This window comes from Microdochium trichocladiopsis (genome assembly GCF_020744255.1).
Source record: "Microdochium trichocladiopsis strain MPI-CAGE-CH-0230 chromosome Unknown B0I36scaffold_1, whole genome shotgun sequence".
In the NCBI taxonomy this organism is placed as follows: domain Eukaryota; kingdom Fungi; phylum Ascomycota; class Sordariomycetes; order Xylariales; family Microdochiaceae; genus Microdochium; species Microdochium trichocladiopsis.
In genome coordinates this window covers 6,117,484-6,141,448 of record NW_025763544.1, presented here as the reverse complement: position 1 = coordinate 6,141,448, position 23,965 = coordinate 6,117,484, and the positions used below count along the sequence as shown (strand labels likewise).

The window sequence follows — 23,965 nt, the reverse complement described above, 5'->3', positions numbered from 1 at the left end:
CGATCAGCTCCTCCGGACACGCAGCAAGCGATTTGAACGCGTGCGAAGGCTGTCTCGTGCGGGCCCAAGGTCGCCCAGCTGAGTCGCCATCAACAGGATCGCATGTTTGCCAGAACAGCACGGACAGGACTCCGCCTCACCCTGGCTTGGCATACGGCCACCCACTCGACGACCAACCAACAAGAGCAGCACTGTAAAGAATCCCAGGACGCCAGGGGGGCTCCATGTACGGGCCTTGGCTAGACATGATCGGCCACCGAGCATTGTCACTGCCGCCCACTCGCATGTCGCGTCGCAACTTGGCAGCTGTGCGAGGGCACGAAAAAAAAGACCAACAGCCACCACGGCGACCGCAAAGACGAAGGGACAAAAGGCCCCTTGCTCACCTGCAGCACCCACTTAGCCGCTGATCATCGCCGCATGAGCTCACAGATGCGACAAATATCCCGCGACAACCATTCTGTGGCGGTGCGGTTGTACCTCGTGGCGGGTGTGAGACTGGCTGTGGCATCGCAGGGCAGGAGAAAGGGCTGGAAGGAGAGAAGCCCTGCCCGCCCACCACCATCTGAAGACGCACCCAGTCAGCACCGCACAGACAGGCCCCCTCGAGGCCAAGCAAGGCCTTTTGCAGCCGCATTGTGCGCAACCCTGGTCGCCTGGGCCCTCGAGATCTCCGGCACCCTGGCCGCCCCGACGCTGGCCGATGCTGGCCCTCGTGCCCAGGCGCACAAGCATGCCTGCGAGTCTGGGGTACGCACGCTCGCAGCATGGGTCCTCTGCCTTGCATGTCATGCGCGTCCTCTTTGCTGGTGTGTTCCCCGCAAAAGGGTTGCCTTTTCGTTTGCCCGTTGCGGCGCTGTGCTGACCAGCTTTTTCCTGCCTGGGCGCAGTAGTGCCGCTCCAACGGGCAACACAACAGGGTCTGGTCGCGGCCGCCTCCGCCCTCCAGGGCTCCTCCCTCTGTCTAGCCCCTCGCTCGCCCTTCTCCGCGCGTCCTCGCCTGCGTGGCCACATTCTGAGTCTTCGGTGTCCCAGCCTGGCCGCTCTCCATATTTCTCGACCGCCACCAGCATTGTTTCCCTCACTAGCGCCGTCGATGTGCCCCAGCACAATCGAGCTAACCCAAGCTCCCGTGGTGGATCGCCCCAATCAGCTAAGGCTGTCACTCGGGAAAAGTCCCCCAGATTCTCGCCAGGCAATGTCCCCTGCCGCGCAGCCACTCGCGCCGTCTCAATGTCCATGGTCACAAGACCTCGAAGCCTTTTCGCAGCAGGGGCCAGCTCACCTTACTGAGCACCCTCCTTCTCCGCCTCCTCTGTCAGTCAGCTCTTCCGGCCTGCTGGGTCCTCCTCAGCCTTCTTTCGTCCTCCTACTGCCTAGTTTTCGCCGCTGCCGAGGCGCGTGATCCCGCTGGACTTTGCTGACAGTGCTGCGGCTCTGTCTCTCTGTCTCTTCTCTCCTTCCTCTCGCTGTCTTTCTCTCCATCTCGCAAGTCGTGGCTCGACAAAACATTGTCACGTCAGCTCGACGGCCGGCAAAGACGTTCCGATTGACGCATTGCGGTGGTTGTCGAGGACTTGCCCACGGCCCACTTGCCCTCCTCTCGAATTGCCATTCCAGACTCGATTCTCCACTACCTGCGTCTGTCGAAGGAGTGGATATCAGGTTAGGCTTCCGGTCTAATCGTGGGGAAGAAGACGGTGGGAACCATTCCAAGTGTCCGGATCTCGGAATCACCCGCCAAATACGCCAACTTCCGTGATCCCAACCCCACGTTTCCTCGCGCGAGCCACGTGCTTGTCTACAGGACCACAACTCCTGCATACCACCTTCCCCGGAGGACTGCTCCTCAGTCAAACAGGTCACCATCTCGCATGATTTCGCAAAGCACAGCACAGCAGCTATTTCCTCGGCGAATGGGGGCCTCCGTGTCATATTTGGTGTGAAGGCTGCCCGAAGATCCGGGATAGTGGGACGTTCCTGAATCGGCCATACAACCTCGCCAATGGCTTCAGCAGATGCCCTGGCCTTCACATGCAGCCCACACGATCTCGACCTCTCTCAACGGCATGAGTCGGGAAGGCTGCCGTCGAATCTAAGACGGTCCCCTCGGCGGCTGGCCATCTCGACACAGGCCTTGGCTCGGGCCATCAAATCATGCCCAACATCGCCGACCGGGCCTGACGGCCAGGAGCGCCCTGATGTCACTGTCGACAAAGATGCAACTCGTGCGGAGGGCTTTAGGGTGCTGTCAAAGCAAGATGGGCTAGTGAAGGGTCATGTCGACTCTGCTCAGAGCAACCTTCCTGTGGAGTCTACTTATGTCTTCTCCGTGTTACCTGACCAGGAACCATTCCAGTCCATTGTGGTCAAGGGCAGGCGTCATGTACCGTCATCTATCCCAACAAAGAGGGCGCGAGCATTGCATGATGTGGATGGCCCTGGCACCAGCGAGTTCTCGTGCAAGAAGCGGCGTCTTCGACTTCAATTGATCACCAGCAGGCTGTCGCAGCCATTTTCGCTGCCGGCGACGCACATTCTCAACCGGGAGAGCGACGATGACGACTCCCCATGCATCTCACGCTTCCTCAAAGCCGCAGCCATTGGGGCGAAGCGGGCCGGGCACGAGTCCTCGATGGTCCGCAAGGCTGCTATCCTCAACAGCGTCAGGTTACGAGCTCGGCAGGCTGCCATTGCTCGGGGGCATGCAGAGATGGCGGGCCTTGCAGCTCGCAACACATTCCTCAACCATGGCCACCAAGTGGTGACTGCACCGACTGTCGTCACAATTGGAACACGATACCCCGTGAGTGAAGGCATGCCGGGTCACCTGCGACTTCCGGTGGGCTGGCGCCCGCATACGACCATTGGCCCGGGGCATGCGACCATCACCGCGATGGCGCCAGTGCCAGCGGGGCCTGCCCCGAGTCACCCAAGTCAAGTCTGCCCTAGGACATCGGAATCTTGTGGAAGCCAGCCAACCACGTCTTCGTCCCCAGCCATGCCCAGCTTGTCTACAACATCATCGGCGCACTCGTCGCCAAGGAGCTCTCAGCCACTGTCGCAGGACGATGGCGATGACGAATATGGCATGGCGTTCCCGGCTTCGGACGTCGATCCGCGCTATGCCGATCTGTCCGACGACGACATGGACGACGTCTATGCGGACTTCAGTGCCATCTTTGGTTCTCGATCTTCGCAGGACCAAGAGGACGGGGTGTCTGACGGCACTCGCTCACCGGATGGATCGGAGCACTTCTATGAGGAGTACTTGGACGAGCTGGACGGCATACCATGGATGTCGTGATCTTCCAGGTTGAGCCTGTTACATAGTAAACGGCGCGCCGGTCTTTAGGCAGCCCGCACTGTCTTCGGGCGTCGTTGGGCGCCCATGAGACCATTTGTGCCCAAGGAGCCACGGATTGTCGGCTCGCCATCCCACTTGTAATTCTTGTACACCCACCAGCATATTTAGGGTCTTGCATACACGGCACATCAAAAGTAACTGCATTAACTTGGTCATAAATAGGGAAAATCTGGTTGGCACAAGAAAAAAAATATGAGCATGTTTCATAGGAGCATACAAGAAATCATTTTTTGTGGTCCGGGAATGATTTTGATCCTTGCTGGTGGCGTGCTCTGAACGAGTTCACCCTTACCGTTCCCTGCCTGGTGACTGTCCCTCACAACAACCCCCCCGTCTCGCCCTCTACCTGCTTAGATTCGACCAACCACGTGGCCCAAGTGACCTGAAGGTAATCATACTTGTTGGTCCTTCCGCTTGCTGAATACCTCCCTCCAGACGTGCTCATGACCACCGGCCTCCCCACCAGCACCAGCACCAGCACAAAGCAGCTAGGCCAGGATCTTGCCCGCGCGATCCAGCGCAATATCAATCATGGCCTCGACCCCGGCCCGCTCCTCGGCGCGGATGTCGCCCCGCGCGATGCGGCGCTGCATGTCCTGCATGATGACGTCGCGGCCGCGGCCGTTGACGAAGACGACGTACCGCAGGCCCGGGAAGGTGGACTCGTAGAGGGCGTTGAGGCGCGCGAGGGCCTGGGCTTCTGTCTCTTTGCCGTCTTGCTGTGGTGATGATGATGATGATGATGATGATGATGGTGGCGGGGCTTGTTGCAGCTGGGCCTGCTCGGCGCGGCTGAGCGCGCTGTCGACTTTTTTTGCGCCGAGGCGGGGGTGGGAGCCGAGGATGCTGTGCAGTTTTGCTCGCGGTCCTGGCTCTCTGCTGTTGTCTGTGGCGGTGAAGGTGGTGGCTGCTGCTGCTGCTGATGAAGAGGATTCATCGATGTCGCTCTGAGCGGCGGATATGTCGACCAGCTCGAGCATCAGGCTGCCTATGGAACGGATGAGCTCGGGGTAACTCGAGTAATACCCCGCGCCGCTTGGTTGGGCTTGGGACGTCACGGTGCCAACAGCGGGGGAAGGGATGGTGGTTGCTTTGAATGGCGTCTTGCCTCCCCCGCTGCTGCTGGCGCTGTATGGGCCGGTGGTGGTGGAGGACTGGCTGAAGGGCGTGGAGGTGTTGCCCATTTCTGCGGTGAGGCCTGGGTTTGCGGGGACCCGGGACGGAGGCTGCTGCTGCTGCTGCTGCTGTTGCTGGCCGCGGACTGCTGGGATCGCGAGGCGGTGAATCTCGGGCGATGGCTCGAAGAGGAGGTCCAGCATTGCGATGATGGTCTCGTCTGGTGCCGTGGGGAGGCTGGAGATTGGCGGGAGGCTGATGTCTGCCATGGCTGGTGTTGTTGAACAAGGTCAGACTTGTGGGTGGCGTATGCTGCGTGCTAGGGCGAAGGTTTTGATATGGCTTTGACGCAATTGATGGAACAGCAACTACGAAAAGCGACCTCTTCTGGGTTTTAACCAACTTGTGAGAACAAGACCAGCCCGGAAGGCAGCCGGGGATTCAAGATAACGAACGGGGGACGGGGGCGGGGCGGAGCGGGACGCGGTGGAGCAGCAGCCCCGGCCCCGGCCGCGCCTACCTGGCACCTGCCTGCCGGAGCCCTGGCCCTTCTAGCACAGTTCCAGGCCCAGTCGTTGTCAGCAAGGCTGCGGGTGCGTGCGCTGGCTGCGTCGCAAAGCTGCTGCAAGGCTGAAGCTCCAGTTCGCTGGCTGCACGGTAAACTTTGGAAACCCGCCAGCACCAGCCAGAGGTCGCGATCCTGCAGCCTTCAACCCGGCCAAACCTCATTCCACCCACCGCGCCGTCCCACCACACCGCACATATTTCAAGATGTTGTGCGCTAGTATGTTCCCCCTCTTTCCTCGCGAGGCCAGCATAGATGAGTGTGGTCGATTGCTGACCGTGTTTTCCCGCCTCTGCAGTTTCGGGCGAGCCTCCCCAGGAGCCCGTCGTCTCCAAGCTTTCCGGTATGTCAAAAGTCCCCAAGTGTGACTACAAGCAGCCCTCGTTCTGACGATATGTCTGCCCAGGCGCCGTTTTTGAGAAGCGATTGATCGAGAAGTACATCGAGGAGAACGGCAAGGACCCCGTCTCCAACGACGACCTCACAACCGACGACCTGCTCGTGCTCAAGACGCCGCGCATCGTCAGGCCCCGGCCGCCGACCCTCACCTCCATACCGGCGCTCCTCTCGACCTTCCAGAACGAGTGGGACGCGCTCGCCCTCGAGACATTCAACATCAAGGAGCAGCTCACCCGCACGCGCGAGGAGCTCGCCACCGCCTTGTACCAGCATGATGCTGCCGTGCGCGTGATCGCGCGCCTAACCAAGGAGCGGGACGAGGCGCGCGATGCTCTGTCGCGGGTGACGGTGTCGGCTGGCGGTGGTGCTGCTGCTGGCGGCGACGCAATGGCGGTTGATGCCGAGGCGCTGCCTGAGGAGCTTGCTGCCAAGATTGACGAGACGAAAGCCACGTAAGTTGGGCCGCCTAGCATTAAACTGAGGTAATGACATGCTAACGTCCTCTCAATGCAGACTTTCCAAGAGCCGCAAGCGCAGGCCAGTCCCCGACGGCTGGGCCACCGCTGACGACGTCTCGTCGTTCACCGTCTCCACATCCAACTCTATCGACGTGCCACAAGCCACCACGGTTGCTCTCGAGGGCGAGTACGCCGCCATCGGAGGCCTCGCGGGCAACGTCGCCATCTACTCGATCGCGGCCGACAAGGCGGAGCGGTCATTACAGGTCAACGAGCCCGTCACCGACTCGATATGGACAGGCTCAAAGGTCATTGTCGCCACCGCCAAGGGCTCCGTCAAGGTCTACGACAGCGGCAGCGAGGTTGCCTCCTTTTCTGACCACGCTGGGCCGGTCACTGCTCTGGCGCTGCACCCCAGCAACGAGATTCTGGCGTCTGTTGGGTCTGACAAGGGCTTCATCTTCTACGATCTGGTCAATCTGCAGCGGGCTACGCGCGTCTACACCAGCTCCTGTGAGTTTTCTCCCCTCTTGTCGGGAATGTTTGATATGCCTCGAACCACACATCCACTAACACTGCATATCTAGCTCTCTCGACATGTGCCTTCCACCCTGACGGCGAGCTGTTCGCGGCTGGCACCAGCGCTGGCGACATCAAGCTGTACATGGCCAAGACGGGCGAGGAGGCGGCATCGTTCTCGCTGGGCGCGCCAGTGCAGGCCATTGCGTTCTCCGAGAACGGGTACTGGTTCGCGGCCACGGCCAAGGGCCAGACGACGGTGACCATCTTTGACCTGCGCAAGGAGGGCGCGGCGGCCCAGGCCAAGGTGCTCGACATTGGGTCTGCCGTGCACGCGCTGGCGTGGGACTACTCGCAGCAGTTCCTGGCAACGGCGGGGGCGGGCGAGGTCACGGTGCAGCAGTACAACAAGTCGTCCAAGAAGTGGACGGAGCCGCTGCGGGCGGCGGTGGCGGGCGGTGCGGTAGACGTGCAGTGGGGTGCCAACGCCGAGAAGCTGATTGCCGTCAACGGCGAAGGCGTCGTCAGCATCCTCGCGGCAGCCCAGGAATAATGATCAGGGATGCGCGAGGGACGAGGTTTACAAAGGACAGGGCGATATTCTAGTGGCCGGCGAGTCCAGCCATTGCATATTATCGTGGATAGCTCAGCTTTGATTTTGTGCGAGGAACATAAAAAAGAGAATGACAGATACCACGGGATGAGCACATTGCTCGCGGCTCTAGAGCATCAATTGACGCGTCCGTGGGTGTTGCTGGGTGATTTGAGACGAGGCATATGCTGATTAAGCGCTGGCGTGACGACTTCCCCAGGCGTGATTTGCCATCTCGCCACTGATGTCCTCGGCCCCCCCCAGCGACAAGCGTTAACGCCGGCCTCGCCCAGGGTCCACACCACAACAACCGACGCTTTTGCCCTGACGTCGTGCTTTGAGACTGGAGCTTGGTCTCCGACAAGAACAGCCTCTTGCTTCCTCGCACTTCTTTGCCACGACCGCAGCCGCCGGCAGCGCCCGCGCTTGACCAAGCGACATTGCCAACCAACCCACGACGACCACGATATCAGGACTGCCGACAGCGAACACCCGCGTCGGCCTCGCACTGCGCTGCTGCCCCGCCCTCTTTTGCTCCTACGTTCTGCATCTCGTTCACCATAGAAACGAGTCCCAAGCGCTCCTCCGACTTGCAGCACAGCCACCGACGCGAGCTTGTGCGTGCCAGACACCCGACGCCTCCATCTGCTGCCTTCTCGCGTCGAGCAGGTGCATCTCGCTCCTCGCCTACCAGACAGCCGCGTGCCCAGGCATGTCGCCACTCTAGCCGCCGCGTCAATCCTATATTTTCAGCTGGACCCAGCCGCAAAAAGCCGCCTAGCCGGTGTCTTTGCCTGCGTCAACCACGCGGAGATAGTGTGATAAATCTTTCAGGCAGTCACGACCGAGGAAAAACACGTGAAGATACGTGACGAACAAACCAGGCATCGCGCGCCAGCCCCTTGCGTTCGCCCCATACAAGGAGGAGAAAGCCCTGAGCGAGGCAGCCGCTGCCCTCCGCAGCGCCGCAACTTCGCGCCAGCAAAAGAGCAGCTCGACTCATTATGTCTGAATCTGGAGGCTCGGATGCTGGTGTCGACACTTCTTCCGTTTCAGATTCCCTATACAGCCGCACAGGCCCGGCAGACATCCACATCAGTTCACACGACGAGGGTGAGCAGGACGAGACGGTGATTGAGGCCTCAGAAGAAGAGGACGAAGACGAGGACGAGGACGAAGAGGAATCATCGGAATCGGGCAGCAATCAGGACGGCAGGGCCAGCGGATCAGAAGCCGGGTACACGGACCTGGACGACGACCTCTTCAACGAGGTCGACTTTGACACCGGCTTCGAAGACCCAGACGACTTTGGCCCTTTCTACGACTCCGACTTTGACGCCGAGGCGTGGTTGAGGCAGCGCGAGCATCTGCACCACCACTACCACCACCATCACCACCACGGGCATGGTTTCCCTGGCCTCGACTCGGACCACGCCCAGTACGCAGAAGACGAGGGCGAAGAAGACAGCCTCTTCGTAGACGACCACGACCACGATCACGATCAACACCACGCAGACAACCGTCACTATTTTGACGAGGACGACTTCCTCGGCCAGCACGACCTCGACGCGTTCGACATTCTCAGCTCGTTTGCAACCGGCAACTCACCACATCCGCCAGGCCACAGCCACAACAGCACCCCACTCCGCGAGATCCTCGAGGCGGCCGCCGTGTTTGGCGCCGAATCATTGTTCCGTGATCCGAGGGAAGGATCCATCCGCGACCAGCTCATCCAGTTCCACCAAAACAACGTGCACCTCCACAATATCGCCACACAAAACAACCGCACCACTGCCGCGAACATGGATCGGTCAAATCGGGACCGTGACGAACTCGTGAGGATGGAGATCGGTGGTTCTGGTGGTGGCAACAGCAGCAACCGCGCGTCACGCTCGCGGCGTAGCCAACAGCCATCCCAAGGACCCTCGGTACCAGCAGAGGTCATCGACCTGACTCTCGACGACACGGACCCCCCACAGCCTATGCTTCCTTTCCCACGACCTGCTGCTCCAGTGCGGCCCCCACGGACAAACACGCGCCGGTCTGCCCAACGGAGCGTGCCTCCACCAAATCTTACTCGTAGCGACACTAGATATGTCAACGACGACCCGAATGTCATCAATCTCGTCTCAGACTCGGAGGACGAGGCGTCCGCGACTGGCCCCACGGTCAACGCTGGCACGAGACCACCAGGAAGCAGGAGGCATAACCCGCCACGGGCAGCTGCGTCACGTCCCGCGCCGGTCGAGCCTCGAGCATGGGGGCTGCCTAATATGCACAGCTTGTTTGCACCAGTGTTTGGAACTTTCATGTCGCGACGGACACACCAACACCGGCCGCCCGACGCCTCAGAAGACATTGCCTTTATGGGACAGCGAAATCTTCACCCCCACCCCCACCCAATGCACCGGCACGGGTTCGGGGCCTTGAATGGTCTCAACATACCAGGATTCGGCACTATTGATTTGAACTACACCGCCACACCGTTCCACAACCGGCACGGCCCGCCGGCGACACCAAAGCCCAAACACGAGCCTCCCAAGGCGGCGCGGGAAGGCTTTACGCGCGACACGGGAGAGGAAGTTGTGGCCATGTGTCCGAGCTGCGAGGAAGAGCTAGCGTATGACCCGGACGGCGACGATGCGGCCGACGCCTCTGGCCCGCCAGCCAAGAAGGCGCGAACACGACGGGACAAGGCCGAGCATCACTTTTTTGCCGTCAAGGGGTGTGGTCACGTGAGTGATTCAATTTCGTCTTTGTGAATGTTTGTCTGTCTGGTGCATGAACTGACGCCCTGGGTCTCTATACAGGTGTACTGCAGGAAGTGCTACGAGGGTCGCGGCCAGTCCACGCGCGGTCCGCACTACACGGGATTCGACCGGCCGCTGTCGTCTGACGGGCGACTCGGCAAGAAGACGTACTGCGCAGTGGAGGGGTGCGGGGAGGAGGTTGGCAACAAGTCGGCATGGGTGGGAATATTCCTCTAGCTTATTGGGGGGCCATGTGACATGGTTCTCGTGTGCTTTGTTTGACATGAGTACTCCTTTTGTTGTCGGGAGGCAGGACTCGACGCAGGCGTTAGGGAACAGGGATACACAAGCGACATGGCACATAGGCGTTTTATTACCAGGTGGCCTCGGCATCATATCCCAGCAATGACATTTTATCTTCTCCAGCGTATGTATGCATGATCATTTGAGCTTTTGCCCGCAGGAACAGAAGACCTCGCGCCGATACGAGGATCACCAGCATCTTGTCGTCGACTCAGACTTGTCGAGCGGGTTCGTCGGTGTGAGTGCTTGTGCTGTGTGTAGGTAAAGTATGTATGCTGATTAATAGGCGATGTCTCTGTCTTACCTTACCTGCCGGCTTTAGCCTGCCCACTGCCCCATGCACACATTGCCGTCGTCCCGTCTCACAAGCCCCACTGAATGCGAGGTCGGCACGTCGCGGCGAATAAGCATGCACGTGCCTCCCTTGTCCTCCACCACTGCCAAGCCGCGCAGCCCGATCCCAGAGCCCCGGGAAACTGGAATTGAAATGTCAGAGGATGACCTTGTTGTGAATGGGGTGTGGCTCGCTTGGCCTGATGAGTGGAACGCGGTCGCCCACTTTTACCACCCGTCATCCTTGTCGTCCATTGTCAAAGTCAGATCTCGAAAGTGGGAGGAGACTCGAATCCGTGAATGCGGAGGGGGCTTTGGGCAGATGATCATGGATTTTGGTGTCTGTCTCGTACTGGTAGACTTGCCACCCGATCTTAAGAATGGGGAGGGAAGGAGGGGAGTTATACGCTCTATGATTCCTCGGCGCTGGGCTGGTGACCCGCTTCGGTTTTTGTTGAATCAGAAAAGTGCAGTCTGATGTGAGACCGTCCAAGAAGATTCACACACCCTCAAGATGGGAAGAAGGGGCGGCTCTGCTGCCGGGTTCTTCTCGAGGTTTGTCATTTTCTTTACCACGACGTGTATGAAGGGGCATAACTGGCGCATTTCAATCGCTAATTTCTGACAAGACAAGCCAGGGGCTGCTGCCAAGCACCGAGCCAATTGAAACCCATCTATCGCGCGCGCGAAAACCTCCCGATTTGTCGTTGTCTTGCTCCACAATACGCGATGATGGTGTGGACCTCTCTCTAGGAGAGGCAGAAAGTCGGTCGGGTCGCCCTTGGCGTAAGCTTGGCTCTTTGCGGCTAGAGGCCTACCGCTTCGTCGGGGAGCAAAGATCTGCTTAGGTTGGAAACTCATTCTCCGTTTCGAGCACATGCCGTGGGGCTGGTTGACAGGCTATTCAACAGGTCTCAGTGGTTTTGCAACTGGCAGGTTTCCTACTTAAGCACGCTAGGTTTCCAGGCTGCTGCGCTGGCTCTCGTGTAAAGCGGGCTTACTCTTGGGAACCAGTCGCCGTCCAAGGACTATTTAGAAGGCATACACCTCCGAGGACAGCACTTATCATCATCCTTCGCGGTCGCTACTGTATTGATCTTGCCCTTTTTTGGCGCCACGCCAGACAGCCTGCCAGACATCGACTGGGACGAGCCAGCTCCCGTCTCCAAACAAAAACTTCGAAACGCCACAAATGGGGTCCATTCCGGCCCGGAACAGGACAGAGCTCCTCAGGCAACAACACATTGCGCAGCAGCAACAAAAGAAACCGGCGAGCAATAAAGATGACACAGTCCTGCGACCGATCATCACGTCCATCAACGGCAATGTCGCCTGGATAGTGTCTGTGCCAAGACCAGCGGGCGCTTCCCCGCCCAGCACCAAGGCATACTACCATGTCGTCGTCGACCCGTGGTTCGGCGAGCCGGCCATCTTTGTGCACAAGTTCGTGCTGGCCATGACGCTGGCCACTCCGCCCGCGATGAAGAACAAGGAGGATGTGGAGCAGGCGATTCGGGAGATCGAGGCTGCTGCTGCTGCTGCTGCTGGCGGTGCAAAGATGAGTACTGCCAAGGAGAAAGAACAGCTGGTCGACGCGTTCGTCGTCACCGGCGGCGTCGAGCACGCCATGCGCACGAGCATGACGCAGTTCTCCCCTTCGATCCCTGTGTTCGTGGCCAAGCTGTCATATGAGAACGTCCGCGCGTGGAACTACTTTGATAAGGTTGTGTTTCTCGAGCCGTTTGTGCCGTCAACACCCGCAGCCGATGATGATGATGATGATGATGATTCAGGGACCAGCACGAAGGGGACCTGGAGCTCAGCCAACTCGGGGGCGCCGATGCCGGAATGGCTGACCATCCTCTCCCTCAAGGTTGACGCGTTCAACAATTTCGCCATTGCGCTCGTGACTGCGAGTGGTGGTGCGGCTTCTGCCCCTGGTTCTGGCACAGAGCAGCAGCAGCAGGGCGAGGCCATCATCCTTGCGCCTCACGGCGTCTATTCCGGGGAGCCGGCGCTGACTGCCCTCCTGACGCCTGCTCCCTCACCGGACAATTCTGCCACCGGCGGCGATGTCGCGAACGGAGCTCTGGCGAGGCCGCCGCTTCCGCCCAGAGTTCTGGCTTACCTGGGGCCCTTCAAGGACTCGTACTCGCTTGGCATGCGCACGCTGTGCGGCGTGACGGAGGTGCTCTGCATGGCACAGGCGTTTCAAGACGGGATCAAGTATTACGTGCACAACGGGGACTTGCCGGAGGGGGACCTCTTATATGGGGGCTTGCTGTCATACAGCCTCAGAGATGACCCAAAGACGCTGGAGTGGGGGGTTGAGCAGCTGAGGTCGGGAAAGGGAGGCGACGGGGTTGTTTATGGGGCCGAGGCTGAGCTCAAGGTTCCGGAGGAGGTTGTCGTTGGGAATGGGGAGAGTCGTGTGCTTGTTTGACAGCCGGGGGCATAATCATGGAGAAGAGCGCTTGTTTTGGCATTTTGCTGATCTCGTTCGATTGGAATGAGTTCCTAGAGGCCCTTGTGCATGAAGATGACTTTCTTTGTGTCGAGTTTGTTGTAGGTTTTAATGTCAGGATTGGTAAATGATACACTCTGACAACCATCCCGTCTACTGTACTATGGAAGCCCTGGAAGCCTCCAGAGGCTGACAGGCCCCTCTTTCCCGTCAGCCAACAATTGCCGGGTACCCTTACCTTGGCCCACCTACATGCTTCGCGGCCTTGCCATAGATCAAGAAGGTGGGAGACCTGTGGTCAGCTGGGGAATGTGAACCAGCTCCCTCCTTCACCCCTGTCCCTTGTGCTCCAACCGCTCTGCCGCCAGCTCGACAACACAACACCGCCCACTCACGATGCGGCTCATCAACGCGAAGTCTCTTCGCCTCGAGACTTACCTTGGAGACAACATCCCACCGTACTCCATCTTGTCTCACACCTGGTTAGACGAGGAGCTGACCCTCCAAGAGTTTGAGCGGCCCGGCCACGGCGCTGGCCGCAAAGGATACGCCAAGATTGCTGCTGCTTGTGCACAATCGTTGAAGCAGGGCATCAAGTACACCTGGGTCGACACTTGCTGTATCGATAAGACGAGCAGCGCCGAGCTGACCGAAGCCATCAACTCCATGTTTGAATGGTACGCCAAGGCCTTAGTCTGCTATGCGTTCCTGGCCGATGTCGAGCCTGACCCGTGGGACCCTTCGACCACTTCAATCGAGGGCTCGCGATGGCTGAAGCGCGGCTTTACGCTGCAGGAGCTTCTGGCCCCTAAGCGTGTCGAGTTTTACGCGGCAGACTGGACCTACATCGCAACCCGGCACGAGCTTGCCCCGCAGCTCAGCCTTGCAACCACTATTGCCCAAGTCTATCTGCTTGACGATCTCTCATGCGGCTCACGGCAGTCTCTCCTGTTTCGAGCAAACATGGCTGAGAGGATGAGCTGGGCCGCTCTCCGTGACACAACTCGAGAGGAGGACAAGGCGTACTGTCTTCTCGGACTATTTGGCGTCAATATCCCTCTTATCTACGGCGAGGGCGGAAATGCCTTCCTCAGGCTGCAGGAGGAGATATTGCGCCGCTCCTTTGATCCAACCTTGCTCGCATGGAATCTGCCGTCTGGTGATGGCCCGCTGATGCCTATCGAGTCGCCTGGTTCTTCAAAGCTCGTGGATGCCGTCAGGTACGTTGTGATGATGAATCATCCATGGTCGCGCAGCTGGGCATTCGACGGCGAGTCCCTTCCGCCTAGCGTTGGCTTCCTGGCTCCGAGTGCGAAGCATTTCGTTGGTTGCGGGAATCTGGTGGCACGTCACAGCCCTGATCTGAACTGGGCTCTGATCCCACAGGGCCTGCAGATGAGGCTCCCGGTGTCAAGAGCACTTAGCCTCAATCGACACCCATATCTACTCATTCCATGCTTTCGTCGGCACAACCCGCTCCTCTTGACGGCGGTCCCGATCATCATGCATGGCGACGGTACGGTTCGCAGGGGGTCAAGCGAGCTTGTCCTCATCTCGCCTCAGAAATGGCATCAGTGGCCGCAACAGGACCTTGTCCTGGCTACCCATGGTGGTTCAACACCCACCAACGGACGGTTCAGATCGTCAAGCCCCCAATGCGACGTCTGGATGCGCTCTGTGCCTGATGGTTTCGTCGTCCTGGGCCTCCCAGGCCAAGACAGCAGCGTGGGCGCCAAAAGGTTTGTAGAAGCCAATCGGGCTTGGCCCTGGAGTCGTGATCGGAAGGTGCAGCTCGGGTTCTCAATGCAGGCACAAGATGGAACCAAGGTTTCCCTCCTGGTGACCCGTGGGCCGTATGCAGACCGTCCTCTGCCTGTGTACCTCCCCAAGTTCTTCGTCTTGTTCAGAGCTACGCCCATGCGGCACTTCTCCAGCATCAGCATGTCACTTTCCGACAATGTGGCACCGGACTTTGAACGGGGCGAATATCTAGATGACATTATGAGAGAGAAACCTGACTTTGTCGCAACGTCTGTTGGCCTGGTCTCCGCTGAGCTCACAGTCGAGGACGTTGCGGGTCAGTCTCTTCTTGTCATCGATATCCGCCATGGTCCGTCACGGTTTGGCCACCTATGGGCTGGCCTGAGAGTTGGGTTCCTCCGGCATAATACTTTTCACCCGATGCGCCACGTCGCAGGGCTGGCGACATTCTCTGAGGGAGTAATTCGAATGCTTCCCGCAACCACGCTACGTATGATGGCCTTCCTGTACGACAGCCTCAGGCTCTGGTTTGGGATCGGCTGGCTCTTGCATGTCTTTGGCCTTTTCGACTTTCCTGAGCTATTACCAGCTGCCGACGGGGTATTTCTGGGGATGCTCTTGCATCAAATCGAAGCTCTTCCACGGCTTAGTATCCGACTGAGCTCACTCGTCCTGATCGGTGCATACGCCTCGCTCTTGTACAACCTTTCGCAGTACATGGAGGTCAATGACCAACTGAGGCCATTACTACACATGTGCAATGAGGTGATACGGAGAGAGTTGTCTCCGTCATCCATTTTTATTTTCTTGCTGGTCTACTGCCACCTTCCCATAGTGTCGATCTTTGCGCCCCGCGCCACAACATTTCTCGAGAAACATCGCGTTGTCTTTGCGATGTCTGGCGCAGGGTATTTGCTGTACTGGGCGCCTACAGTGGAGATGTCGATCTTCCTATTTTATATCTGTTTATCTATAGTGATGGCATGGGGCTTGAGAGAACTCACCGCAAATATTTCGATGAGCCAGTGATGGGCTCAGAGGCTAGTCTGGGAGACTCGAAAAATCAAGTTCAAACGAACTTAATTGTATTCGCCGATGGCAGGGGGTGCAGCTTCGTAGAGTAATCTCTCCGGCTATGGAAACCCAGAGCCTACTTTGAATATCGCTAACATTCAGATGAGCCAGCCGTGGGCTCGGAGTCTGGTTCAGGAAACTCAGAGGATCAAGCGTTAATTGACTCCGTAACATGCGCCATTAGCAGAACTGCATCTTCGTCGAGTCAGCTTCACGGAAATAGACATCAGATCACGAAATACTTGGGCTTAGACTACCCCTCTCTTCCGTAGAATCTGGACCGCCTCGTAACTCGGGTAATATAGGCGATGCGTCTATACGTGGCCGTAAGGATGCACGGCTCGACTAAAAAAGAACAATAAATGAAAAATAAAAATAAATAGAAAATAAAATAAAATAAAAACAAAAATAAATTAAAAATAAAATAAATTCAAAAATAAAATTAACGTAATCCACAAGCGACCCGCCCACCCTCTACGCACTCGTATGATAATATATAAGTCAAATTAACCATAACGCCTTAAATCAATTGAAACTATGAGGAATCCTCTTCTTCAGAGGCAGATACAACTTTCTGACACGTACGAGCATTATGGCCAGGCTCGCCGCAGACGCCACATCGTCGCGCGCGCGTTTCGGGCCTCCTCGTACGACCACTATTCTGACTCGTTTCCGCCATTAACTGCTGCGTCGCATCGATTTGAGCCTTCAAATCCTTTGCCTGATCAATCGTGAGGGACCCTCCTTTCTGTAGCTGCTTTCTTTTCGTACGACGACGGCGGCTGAGGCGGTCGTTTGCATCTCGAAGTTCGGCGATATCATGGCGCATAAGGTCCTGCTCGTGTGCCATCATCGCCATCCCTTTATGAAGCTGCTTAAGGCTTACGACTATAGACGACGGTGAGCTATTCTGGTGTCGTACGATGCGATTTTTGAGATACTCCGTCTGCGATTCGGCCTCAATCGGGTTATTCGGCGTCTTTGAGACCCAGGGGGGTGGTAGTCCAGCAGAACCTGGTGGTGTCGGCGTACGAAGCTTTATATCTAGCTGTGAAATTACATAGTCCGGGTCGTACGGTACTAGGCCTGTCGCTCTAAAGCCTGCCTGGATGTTTGATTTGGTTATTACAGCGTCGTACGCCTTATAAAAGGCTGGGAGGAAGTCCTCCTTTAAAACGTGGGTTACGTACGCCTATATTAGACCTTCGATTTCTTTACTATACACCTGTTTCAGAGGTCTAAAGTACCTAACATCGAGAGGCTGGAGCTTATGCGACAAATGAGCAGGTATATAGAGGGTAACAATATTCTGTTCCTTATAGTAGAGCTCGAAATCGACGGAATGGTGGCTCTCGTAGCCGTCGAGGATAAGGAGGCGGTAGGTACCCTTCGTACGACTCTTTGTATGGAAATCGAAGTGTTTTACTTATTCTAGGCCTCTCTTGTTCGTCGTCCAACCGTTTTCTGAAAGCGCGATTACCTAGTTAGCCGGTAGAGGGCTATTCGCGGTCTAGGAGTCGAGGTGGACCTTCCTAGCGAAGATAATATACGGCGGGATTGAATAGCTGTACGACGCGATACCCTAGATTACTATAACCCATTCCTAATTGCCTTGTTGTACGGCTCTTAGCCTCCCACGTCGATCGGAGGTTATAACAACAGTTTCGGCGGAGATTTTACCTATCGTGAAGCCCGTTTTGTCGAAGTTATAGATGTCGTCATCGTGGATCCCGTATTTCGCGATTATATTTCGTACGAGCTCAAACCACGCGCGATACGCGTCTGGATCTTCGCAGAGGACTCTCTGGTAGTCGATTCTTCGATTAAAACGCGTACGGAGCTCAGATCGTCGTCGTACGAAGGTTGAGGCCCAGTTCGTTCCGACACGCGGCGCGTCGCGTACGGCAAGGAGTCGATCCGCCATTTCTCGAACACCACTAAGTCGCGGTGGAAATGATCGCGAATCTAGGTCAATTACGTATCGTATAATACTCTCCTCTTCGTACGAGGTCAATTTCTGGCAGGGTGGTCGGGTATCGTGTTTCGCAGCTCGGCCGTCTCGTCGTCGTTGGAGGGTTGCGCGGGATACATTATAGAGTAATGCAGCCTTTCGTACGCTCAATTTTGGGTCAGATTTAAGCGCAGCTAGCGCTAGAACCAAATCGCATTCATTTGATTGTCGTACCATGATTGTTGGTGGAGAAATAAGGAAATGAAGGTTATCTATTCAAAATGGGGGAAAAGTGGCTCACTGACCCGTGTGGCTCACTCACCCGTGGATTACGTTAGAAAATAAAAATAAGTCAAAAATAGAAATAAATACCCGGCGTCTAGACGGGTGGCCCCCGAGGGAGGCGCCTATCTTAACGAGGCCCACTATTAGTAGAAGGACCGGCAGAAGAGCTTCTGCGGCCTGAATTATCCAAAGCTCAAGAATATCAAGAAGATATACGACCCAGATGATCTCTTTTTCGGGAACGCGGCCGTGGGCAGCGAGGCTTGGGTCCAAGATGGTGCCGGAAGGCTTTGCCGATCCACGCCTCCACACTCACAGTAGCATGGAGCTGCATATCTTAACTCGGCTCACGACGAGCTGGGGAGTGTCTCTTCTCGCCAGTCGAGCGGATCGCAAAACTCGTGCTGGAGGTCGGTGGAATCACGCAGGAGGTTGACGTCGATACGATCTAGGGCTACTAACATGGCTTAAACCCTTCGGCAACGACGTGGTTAGAGATAGCGGATGCAATCAGGGCGTTCTATGGAGCGGAGCGTTTACCAGAGATGATCTCCTTCCAGGAGTGGGTGAGACGCCTGGAAATGAGTGGACATGAAGGCAATGACGATAATAGAGCGCTAGTCAGCCGGAACCCCGGTTTCAAGCTCCTAGACACGTACCATGACATGGCGCAGGAAGGACAGGCAGGCCGGCCGCCCGTTGTTCTTTCGATGCAGCGGACAGTTGCTCAGAGCCCGGCAATGCGTCAGTGCAAGGCAATCACAGCAGACTTGGTGAAGCGATGGTGCAAACAATGGGATTTTTGAGTCGGGGTGTTGTATCATGCCGAGCCGCAGGTACTTGCCACCATTTTACAGCTCTATAAACTAGGAAGTTCTATTGCTACAGACGAAACTGAGAATGTAGTGTTGATGCCGCCATATCGGGTTGGTGGATGTCACTATCCTGAGCGGGTACCACAGGGGGTCATCCACAAGAGGAAGAAGCTTGTACTTGAAATCACGCTTGCCCCAAGTCTTTGTGATCGTTGGGTTCAATCTCTCTAAGACCCTTATCAGGATTCCCCATAGATATCGAGCTACACTAATAGAGTAGCTCCCGACGTCCTCGACAGGCAGTGCAAGCTACGTCCAGCATGCCCTATCGTACATGTGACGCATATGTAATCGGGGACCAGCGAAAGCTGCCTGATGCTGCTGGAACCCAGTTCCAAGACGAGCAATATGAGTATCGGTCACAGCACAGTAGTCAAAGGTTGAACAGAAAAGGGTAACCACATCTCTACCGTGCCGTCTCGCAAACTCAGAAGGTGTGTAGGTTCCTGGGCTTCCAGTGGTGCCAAGATATTAGCTTTGCTTCGCTACGGCTGCGAACGCTCGTCAGTTCTCAGCGCCTTATAGCTTTCACGATGCAGCACTCCATTCATCCATGTATCTCCTAACGCGGAAGCGGCAGTCTGGCCCCTTATTTGGATCATTTATGACAGTTAAGTTTGCTTATGCTTTGCAACCCACAACGACAGAAAATACACCCCAAGGTTTCTACCTAATATTGGCCTACATTGTCCATTCCCACCATCGGTCTCTTCTGTCCTCTGGCAGACCACTTGCTATGAGCCACTCCATGGTCTCCTGTCCGTTCATCTTTTCAAGCTCTACAGAACCCTCGCCGCTCTCCATCTCCAGAGTTTCAGGCCCCCAACCGTCTCCCATAGTCAGAGACTGAGGCCCATCAGCTGCGAAAGCTACTACTCGACACTTTTCCCACAAACTTTTGAGATCTTGCAGTAATCTCTCAGAGGAAGGTGGCTTCTCATAGCTGATGCATTCGCTCAGCTCGGCTCCTTGCTCAACCTTTCCACCAGTATACTCGGGGGAACTTCTGTAAACCTCGCACCACCCAAGGCTTCGGATGTCGATGCCTGGAGATGCTCTTTTGTGCAATATGTCCCGAACATCTAGCTGCAACTGACAGGGTCGGGGATCTTGGTCCTCGTCGGACTCGAGCATGCATAGCACCAACCTCAGGAGACCACTCGAGCTCATCCGTGAGACGTTCCAGAGACGCGAGTTGTATTTTGACATGGGCCCTGCCTGCTGTGGTGTCATGATCGAGCAGGAATTCTTGTTGAGGAATGGAGAGCCTTCCAAATAGAACCCGAGTGCCCTGTCGTGGCGAGTAGACCGTAACATGGACCATACCACCACGACCTCGTCGTCAAGTTTGAGGTTTTGATGCCGCAATATGCTGTACAGGAGCTTCCAGTACTCGCTCTCTTCCTCTCTGTGATTGATCTCTTCCTCCCTGTCATCAATATCTTCCTGATACCGCGTTGGTGCTATAGAAACGATGCACTGGAAAGCCGTGGGCCAATTGCTGCCACGCGCCTCATCGATATCGCGCCAGAAAGGGTCGGCACCTTGATCTAGGAGCCACAAGCTGAGCTCATCACAACCTTTCTCTGCCGCACAGAGCAGAAGCTGATTGAGGAATATTTCTCCAGACATACCCGTAGGTCTCCATGTGTCGATCCAGTGTCGAGGTGGCTCAATGTTGATGTATGCTGCCATTATCGCGGGGTTTCGTTGGTCGTTGCACCAATGTGACTTAGAACGCATAATCTGGCTCAAGTGTTCAAGGGGCCTGTCAACGCTCTCGCTGCACACGAAGTCAGCGGACTTTTTGCACCAATCTAGAAGTGCGACGTCCCAGCAATCATATGTCGTCAATGGAGCCCAAAGCTCCATTGAGGCGATATCACTCGACCAGGCCAGGTACTGCGTGTCGATGCAGGCTTCCCAGTCTAGATCCACATGCTGCCACAAACGCCGCCCTTGATCTAGCATGAAATCCCGCGCCGTACGGTGTATGAAGGTCACCAACCCGTAGCGAGTCTCAAACGATGTGTCTTCCGACGATGTGTCTTCCCCGGGCATGACTAGTCTCGGGAGTTCAAGGAGACCAGCGCATTGAGCGCGCAGTTGTTCTCGTACTACACGCTTAGCTTCGTGTACTGCCGGACTTCGCTCCAGGCGCTCCTGTCTACCAAGCTCGAGGAGCTGCGCGCGTAAATCATGCTGCGTGTATAAAGCCAAACTCAATAGTGTGTTCATTTGAAAGTCCTCAGGGCCAAGTAGCAATTTAAAGAAGATTCCCGCCGAATCGTGGTACAGGTTTGTACCGCTTCCTCGTCGTTGCAGCATGGACTCGTAGAGCGTCTCGAGATCATCGGGCATTTCTGCGATCCTGACCCATAAGAGATCCCAGGTATCGTAGTTTGTGAAACCTTCCTTGAGACTCCGTATGACAAGTTCGACCCACAGGAAGGACCCCTGAGCATTCTGAGCGATGTGTTCTATCACGGAGGAGGAGCAGTCTTGAAGGAGATTCGTAGGCGGCAAAGACAGCAGTTCTGTCTCCAAACTATTGCTCACATACTGAAGTATGTCGCCATAAGTAAGAATCTGGAGTCGCAGATGGGGATATTGCTGGAACGACCTCTCGAAGAAAGGCTCTGGACGACTCGAGACGCAAACTTTCAGCCTTTGGTGTTCTTGGAGTGAGCTAAGGATGCTGACCACTCTTGCGGCGCTGCCATCTCTTTGCGAGATCTCATCAAGGCCGTCCACAAAGATGTATGTAGACTTCGCTCTTCGATGGAGGACAGATTCGAGCGCCTGCCGAAGCTCTCTTTCACTCCAATCGAATGGCGTCTTCTTCCTTGAGAAGGACAATGTTTGCGATATAGTGGCTGCCAGGGTCAGGTCGTGAGTCAAACATTGGTGGAGCAATGTACAAAGTAGCCCCTTGATAGACCGTTGCATCTCATCGCCGGCAGCCCAAATGAAGGCCGAGAGTACAAGAGGTTGTTCTGTGTCCACATTGGAAGAACCTGAGAGCGCAATGTTATGTATGTTCCGGAGTAGGTACTGGATTAGGGTGCTTTTTCCTGTTCCTGCATTGCCGCTGATCCAGAAAATACGTTGATCTTCGGTCATAAGCCAATGATGCAATTGACCGAACTTTGCCGAACATTCCGCGCAACTGTTTACACCAATTGTCCTGTGATGCTCGTCTCGGCATTGTCTTTCAAATACCCAATCAAATGTGCCATGAGCGTGCTCAAGTGAGCTCATATTGCGTCGAGCGTTCATTGATGTGAAGTAGAGACTGTTCAGCACGTCTTCCATAGCGGCTCTTTCTTCTCGGCTCTGTAGACTTCGCACGGGTTCTCTGCTATTATCGTCCAATCTCTTACTGATATCAGTCGTAGCTTTGGTCGCCTGCTCCGTGCCGAATGTAATAGCCGCCAGGGTCTGATGGAGAGCCTCATTCATCTGGTCTGTGAGGCCGGATACAGTCGTGTTGCCTTTGCGAAGCTCTGTGACTAGGGACTGTAACTCCGACTTTAGCGAAGGAAGCTCTTTGCTTATGGTAGCCCATTCTTTGTTGACGATGTCCCTAGTTGCAGTTTAGCCACGAGACCACCAACTGAAATAAAGTTACTGATCTAAACTAACCGTAGCTCTACTAAAATCGTACTCTGCAGGGCTTGTTGAGTCTCACGTAGGCGTTTCTCTTGGGACTGGATGTCGCCTTTGACGGAGTAATATTTGATTACATCTCGAATCCTGGACTTTTGACCGCTTGAAAATCTGTGAAGGAGCTTTTCGAGCTGTTGCGAGACTGTGGTCATGTCTCGAGCCCGTGCTAAGAGGTTCGTATTGCCCGGAGGACCTTGCGAGCTCTGTGCCTTGAGGGACTGGTCGATCTCGTGCGACAGCTCCCGAAGGGTCGTCGCGTTAGCCGTCACGCTAGCATCGGGTTTGTGCTCATCGCGAATCTGCTTGAGTGCTGCCGTAACCTTCAAGCCGGTGTCTACAAGCTGCAGGATGTTGCAGGCTAGTGACAAGGCACCCAGTGCCTCCATCTCTATTTTGAGGATGCTGGGCACCCTCTGGCAGACGTGGTATGACGATAGGACCTTGGGCTGCAATAATGGCCGAGCAATTCGAGAGCAAGAGCACAAGAGGGTGCTGCTTGTGGCCCCGCGCGGGGTTACGAAAGTCTTGCTACCAAACGCCGACCTTGGCAGGCGTTGAGGGCCCTGCGACCGAGCATGGCTTGAGGAGCCAATCAAGATAGCGCATTCTGGTCATACTCCATGATGGACGCCAGCCAGTCCCGATTGAAGCACACATTCGGCACCGCACTGGAAAGTTTCTATTTGTAGCAGCAACATCATTCGACCGATCACGTCATAACCACGCACATCAGTAAATGGACTGACGAGCCTCCGGTACGTAACTTATGAGGAACTCCCAGGGATTCTAGCAAACAATATCAGAACCTGATAAGAGTACATTGACAATCCGCCAGAAGTTTACGACGGCCAAGGTATCGGTGATCGGCAGAAACACTTACAGGCGCGGTTCGAGAAGGGCATTTACCACCAGGTTACCCCGAGAAGCATAAGGATAACGTGGAGCTACGAAGTACGGAGGCTTGTCGGCTCTGGCGCACATACATCAAGAAGCACTCGATCCGACATGAGCGCAAAAGCGGTAACCACATTAAGGCATTCTGAAGTGGCGCTGAACCCTGGGGAGACAAGAGCTCGTTTGCGATTACATTACTGAAGCACCACCGACCCAGCCCCTTTGTACTGCCGCTCGACGATCCCATTGACATTAGCGCGGCATGAAGTAATGGCACTCACGCTAGGCTTGAGCGCGCTTTGGCGTATCATGACACGGTCTGTCAACAAGCGAATACTTACTGCCTCCTCGCCTGTCCTCGCGCTGCCTAACTAGATAGCAAGGCATGATTAACGCGAGTTGAGTCCCCACAAAGAAGCGGCATCCCTCCGAAATGCTAGCCATCCTTGTGGTAAGGGAGCTAGGGCTTCCCGGTCTAAAGTCGCATGCCACCGCAAATACGAAGCTGAAGTATGCTTATAGACATTGATTAGTCTCCAATACATCTATGATATTGCATTTGTCTCTTCCGAGGCTAAGTGGGGAATAGG

The 23,965-nt window shown here is 56.0% G+C and overlaps 11 protein-coding genes across 11 annotated transcripts; 9 read left to right on the top strand and 2 right to left on the bottom strand.

Moving 5' to 3' along the window:
• The first annotated feature begins 1,715 nt into the window (after positions 1-1,715).
• B0I36DRAFT_24590 (uncharacterized protein) lies at positions 1,716-3,316 on the top strand. Its single transcript, XM_046150192.1, has one exon. The coding sequence runs from the start codon at positions 2,006-2,008 to the stop codon at positions 3,305-3,307; it is 1,302 nt and encodes a 433-aa protein (XP_046019636.1). The 5' UTR covers positions 1,716-2,005; the 3' UTR covers positions 3,308-3,316.
• A 288-nt stretch (positions 3,317-3,604) lies between these two features.
• Positions 3,605-4,878, bottom strand: B0I36DRAFT_313061 (OHCU decarboxylase-domain-containing protein). Its single transcript, XM_046152578.1, has one exon. The coding sequence runs from the start codon at positions 4,750-4,752 to the stop codon at positions 3,856-3,858; it is 897 nt and encodes a 298-aa protein (XP_046019635.1). The 5' UTR covers positions 4,753-4,878; the 3' UTR covers positions 3,605-3,855.
• A 376-nt stretch (positions 4,879-5,254) lies between these two features.
• Positions 5,255-6,977, top strand: B0I36DRAFT_345162 (cell cycle control protein; the record flags this gene model as incomplete). Its single annotated transcript, XM_046156334.1, has 5 exons — positions 5,255-5,267; positions 5,347-5,391; positions 5,455-5,899; positions 5,961-6,418; positions 6,493-6,977. 5 exons carry the CDS (start codon positions 5,255-5,257, stop codon positions 6,975-6,977), a joined length of 1,446 nt encoding a protein of 481 aa, XP_046019634.1.
• Positions 6,978-7,800: 823 nt separating this feature from the next.
• On the top strand, positions 7,801-10,253 carry B0I36DRAFT_24575 (uncharacterized protein). Its single transcript, XM_046150181.1, has 2 exons — positions 7,801-8,364; positions 10,132-10,253. Exons 1-2 carry the CDS (start codon positions 8,021-8,023, stop codon positions 10,205-10,207), a joined length of 420 nt encoding a protein of 139 aa, XP_046019633.1. The 5' UTR covers positions 7,801-8,020; the 3' UTR covers positions 10,208-10,253.
• Positions 10,254-10,273: 20 nt separating this feature from the next.
• On the top strand, positions 10,274-11,174 carry B0I36DRAFT_313056 (uncharacterized protein). Its single transcript, XM_046152577.1, has 2 exons — positions 10,274-10,957; positions 11,032-11,174. The coding sequence occupies exon 1, from the start codon at positions 10,407-10,409 to the stop codon at positions 10,878-10,880; it is 474 nt and encodes a 157-aa protein (XP_046019632.1). The 5' UTR covers positions 10,274-10,406; the 3' UTR covers positions 10,881-10,957; positions 11,032-11,174.
• An 84-nt stretch (positions 11,175-11,258) lies between these two features.
• B0I36DRAFT_24562 (uncharacterized protein) lies at positions 11,259-13,011 on the top strand. The gene has a single exon (XM_046150170.1). It carries the CDS (start codon positions 11,595-11,597, stop codon positions 12,843-12,845), a length of 1,251 nt encoding a protein of 416 aa, XP_046019631.1. The 5' UTR covers positions 11,259-11,594; the 3' UTR covers positions 12,846-13,011.
• Positions 13,012-13,262: 251 nt separating this feature from the next.
• B0I36DRAFT_206838 (heterokaryon incompatibility protein-domain-containing protein) lies at positions 13,263-14,366 on the top strand (the record flags this gene model as incomplete). Its single annotated transcript, XM_046148851.1, has 2 exons — positions 13,263-14,086; positions 14,177-14,366. Coding segments are annotated over 2 exons (1,014 nt in total), but the record flags the coding sequence as incomplete, so codon positions are not given.
• A 760-nt stretch (positions 14,367-15,126) lies between these two features.
• B0I36DRAFT_313053 (uncharacterized protein) lies at positions 15,127-16,053 on the top strand. The gene has a single exon (XM_046152576.1). It carries the CDS (start codon positions 15,240-15,242, stop codon positions 15,654-15,656), a length of 417 nt encoding a protein of 138 aa, XP_046019629.1. The 5' UTR covers positions 15,127-15,239; the 3' UTR covers positions 15,657-16,053.
• A 2,043-nt stretch (positions 16,054-18,096) lies between these two features.
• On the top strand, positions 18,097-18,258 carry B0I36DRAFT_234480 (uncharacterized protein; the record flags this gene model as incomplete). The annotated part of the gene is made up of 1 exon (XM_046149318.1): positions 18,097-18,258. A coding segment is annotated over one exon (162 nt), but the record flags the coding sequence as incomplete, so codon positions are not given.
• Positions 18,259-18,398: 140 nt separating this feature from the next.
• Positions 18,399-18,743, top strand: B0I36DRAFT_235359 (uncharacterized protein; the record flags this gene model as incomplete). The annotated part of the gene is made up of 1 exon (XM_046149393.1): positions 18,399-18,743. A coding segment is annotated over one exon (345 nt), but the record flags the coding sequence as incomplete, so codon positions are not given.
• A 750-nt stretch (positions 18,744-19,493) lies between these two features.
• Positions 19,494-22,867, bottom strand: B0I36DRAFT_345160 (uncharacterized protein; the record flags this gene model as incomplete). Its single annotated transcript, XM_046156333.1, has 2 exons — positions 19,494-22,398; positions 22,458-22,867. The coding sequence occupies 2 exons, from the start codon at positions 22,865-22,867 to the stop codon at positions 19,494-19,496; spliced, it is 3,315 nt and encodes a 1,104-aa protein (XP_046019626.1).
• Positions 22,868-23,965: the final 1,098 nt, after the last annotated feature.

Coding starts and splice junctions, on each gene's coding strand:
- B0I36DRAFT_24562 (XM_046150170.1), top strand. CDS start 11,595: ATGGGGTCCATTCCGGCCCGGAACAGGACAGAGCTCCTCAGGCAACAA.
- B0I36DRAFT_313053 (XM_046152576.1), top strand. CDS start 15,240: ATGCTCTTGCATCAAATCGAAGCTCTTCCACGGCTTAGTATCCGACTG.
- B0I36DRAFT_24575 (XM_046150181.1), top strand. CDS start 8,021: ATGTCTGAATCTGGAGGCTCGGATGCTGGTGTCGACACTTCTTCCGTT. Junction 8,365..10,131: donor GACTTTGACGCCGAGGCGTG/GTTGAGGCAGCG, acceptor CATGGCACATAG/GCGTTTTATTACCAGGTGGC.
- B0I36DRAFT_313056 (XM_046152577.1), top strand. CDS start 10,407: ATGCACACATTGCCGTCGTCCCGTCTCACAAGCCCCACTGAATGCGAG.
- B0I36DRAFT_313061 (XM_046152578.1), bottom strand. CDS start 4,752: ATGGCAGACATCAGCCTCCCGCCAATCTCCAGCCTCCCCACGGCACCA.
- B0I36DRAFT_24590 (XM_046150192.1), top strand. CDS start 2,006: ATGGCTTCAGCAGATGCCCTGGCCTTCACATGCAGCCCACACGATCTC.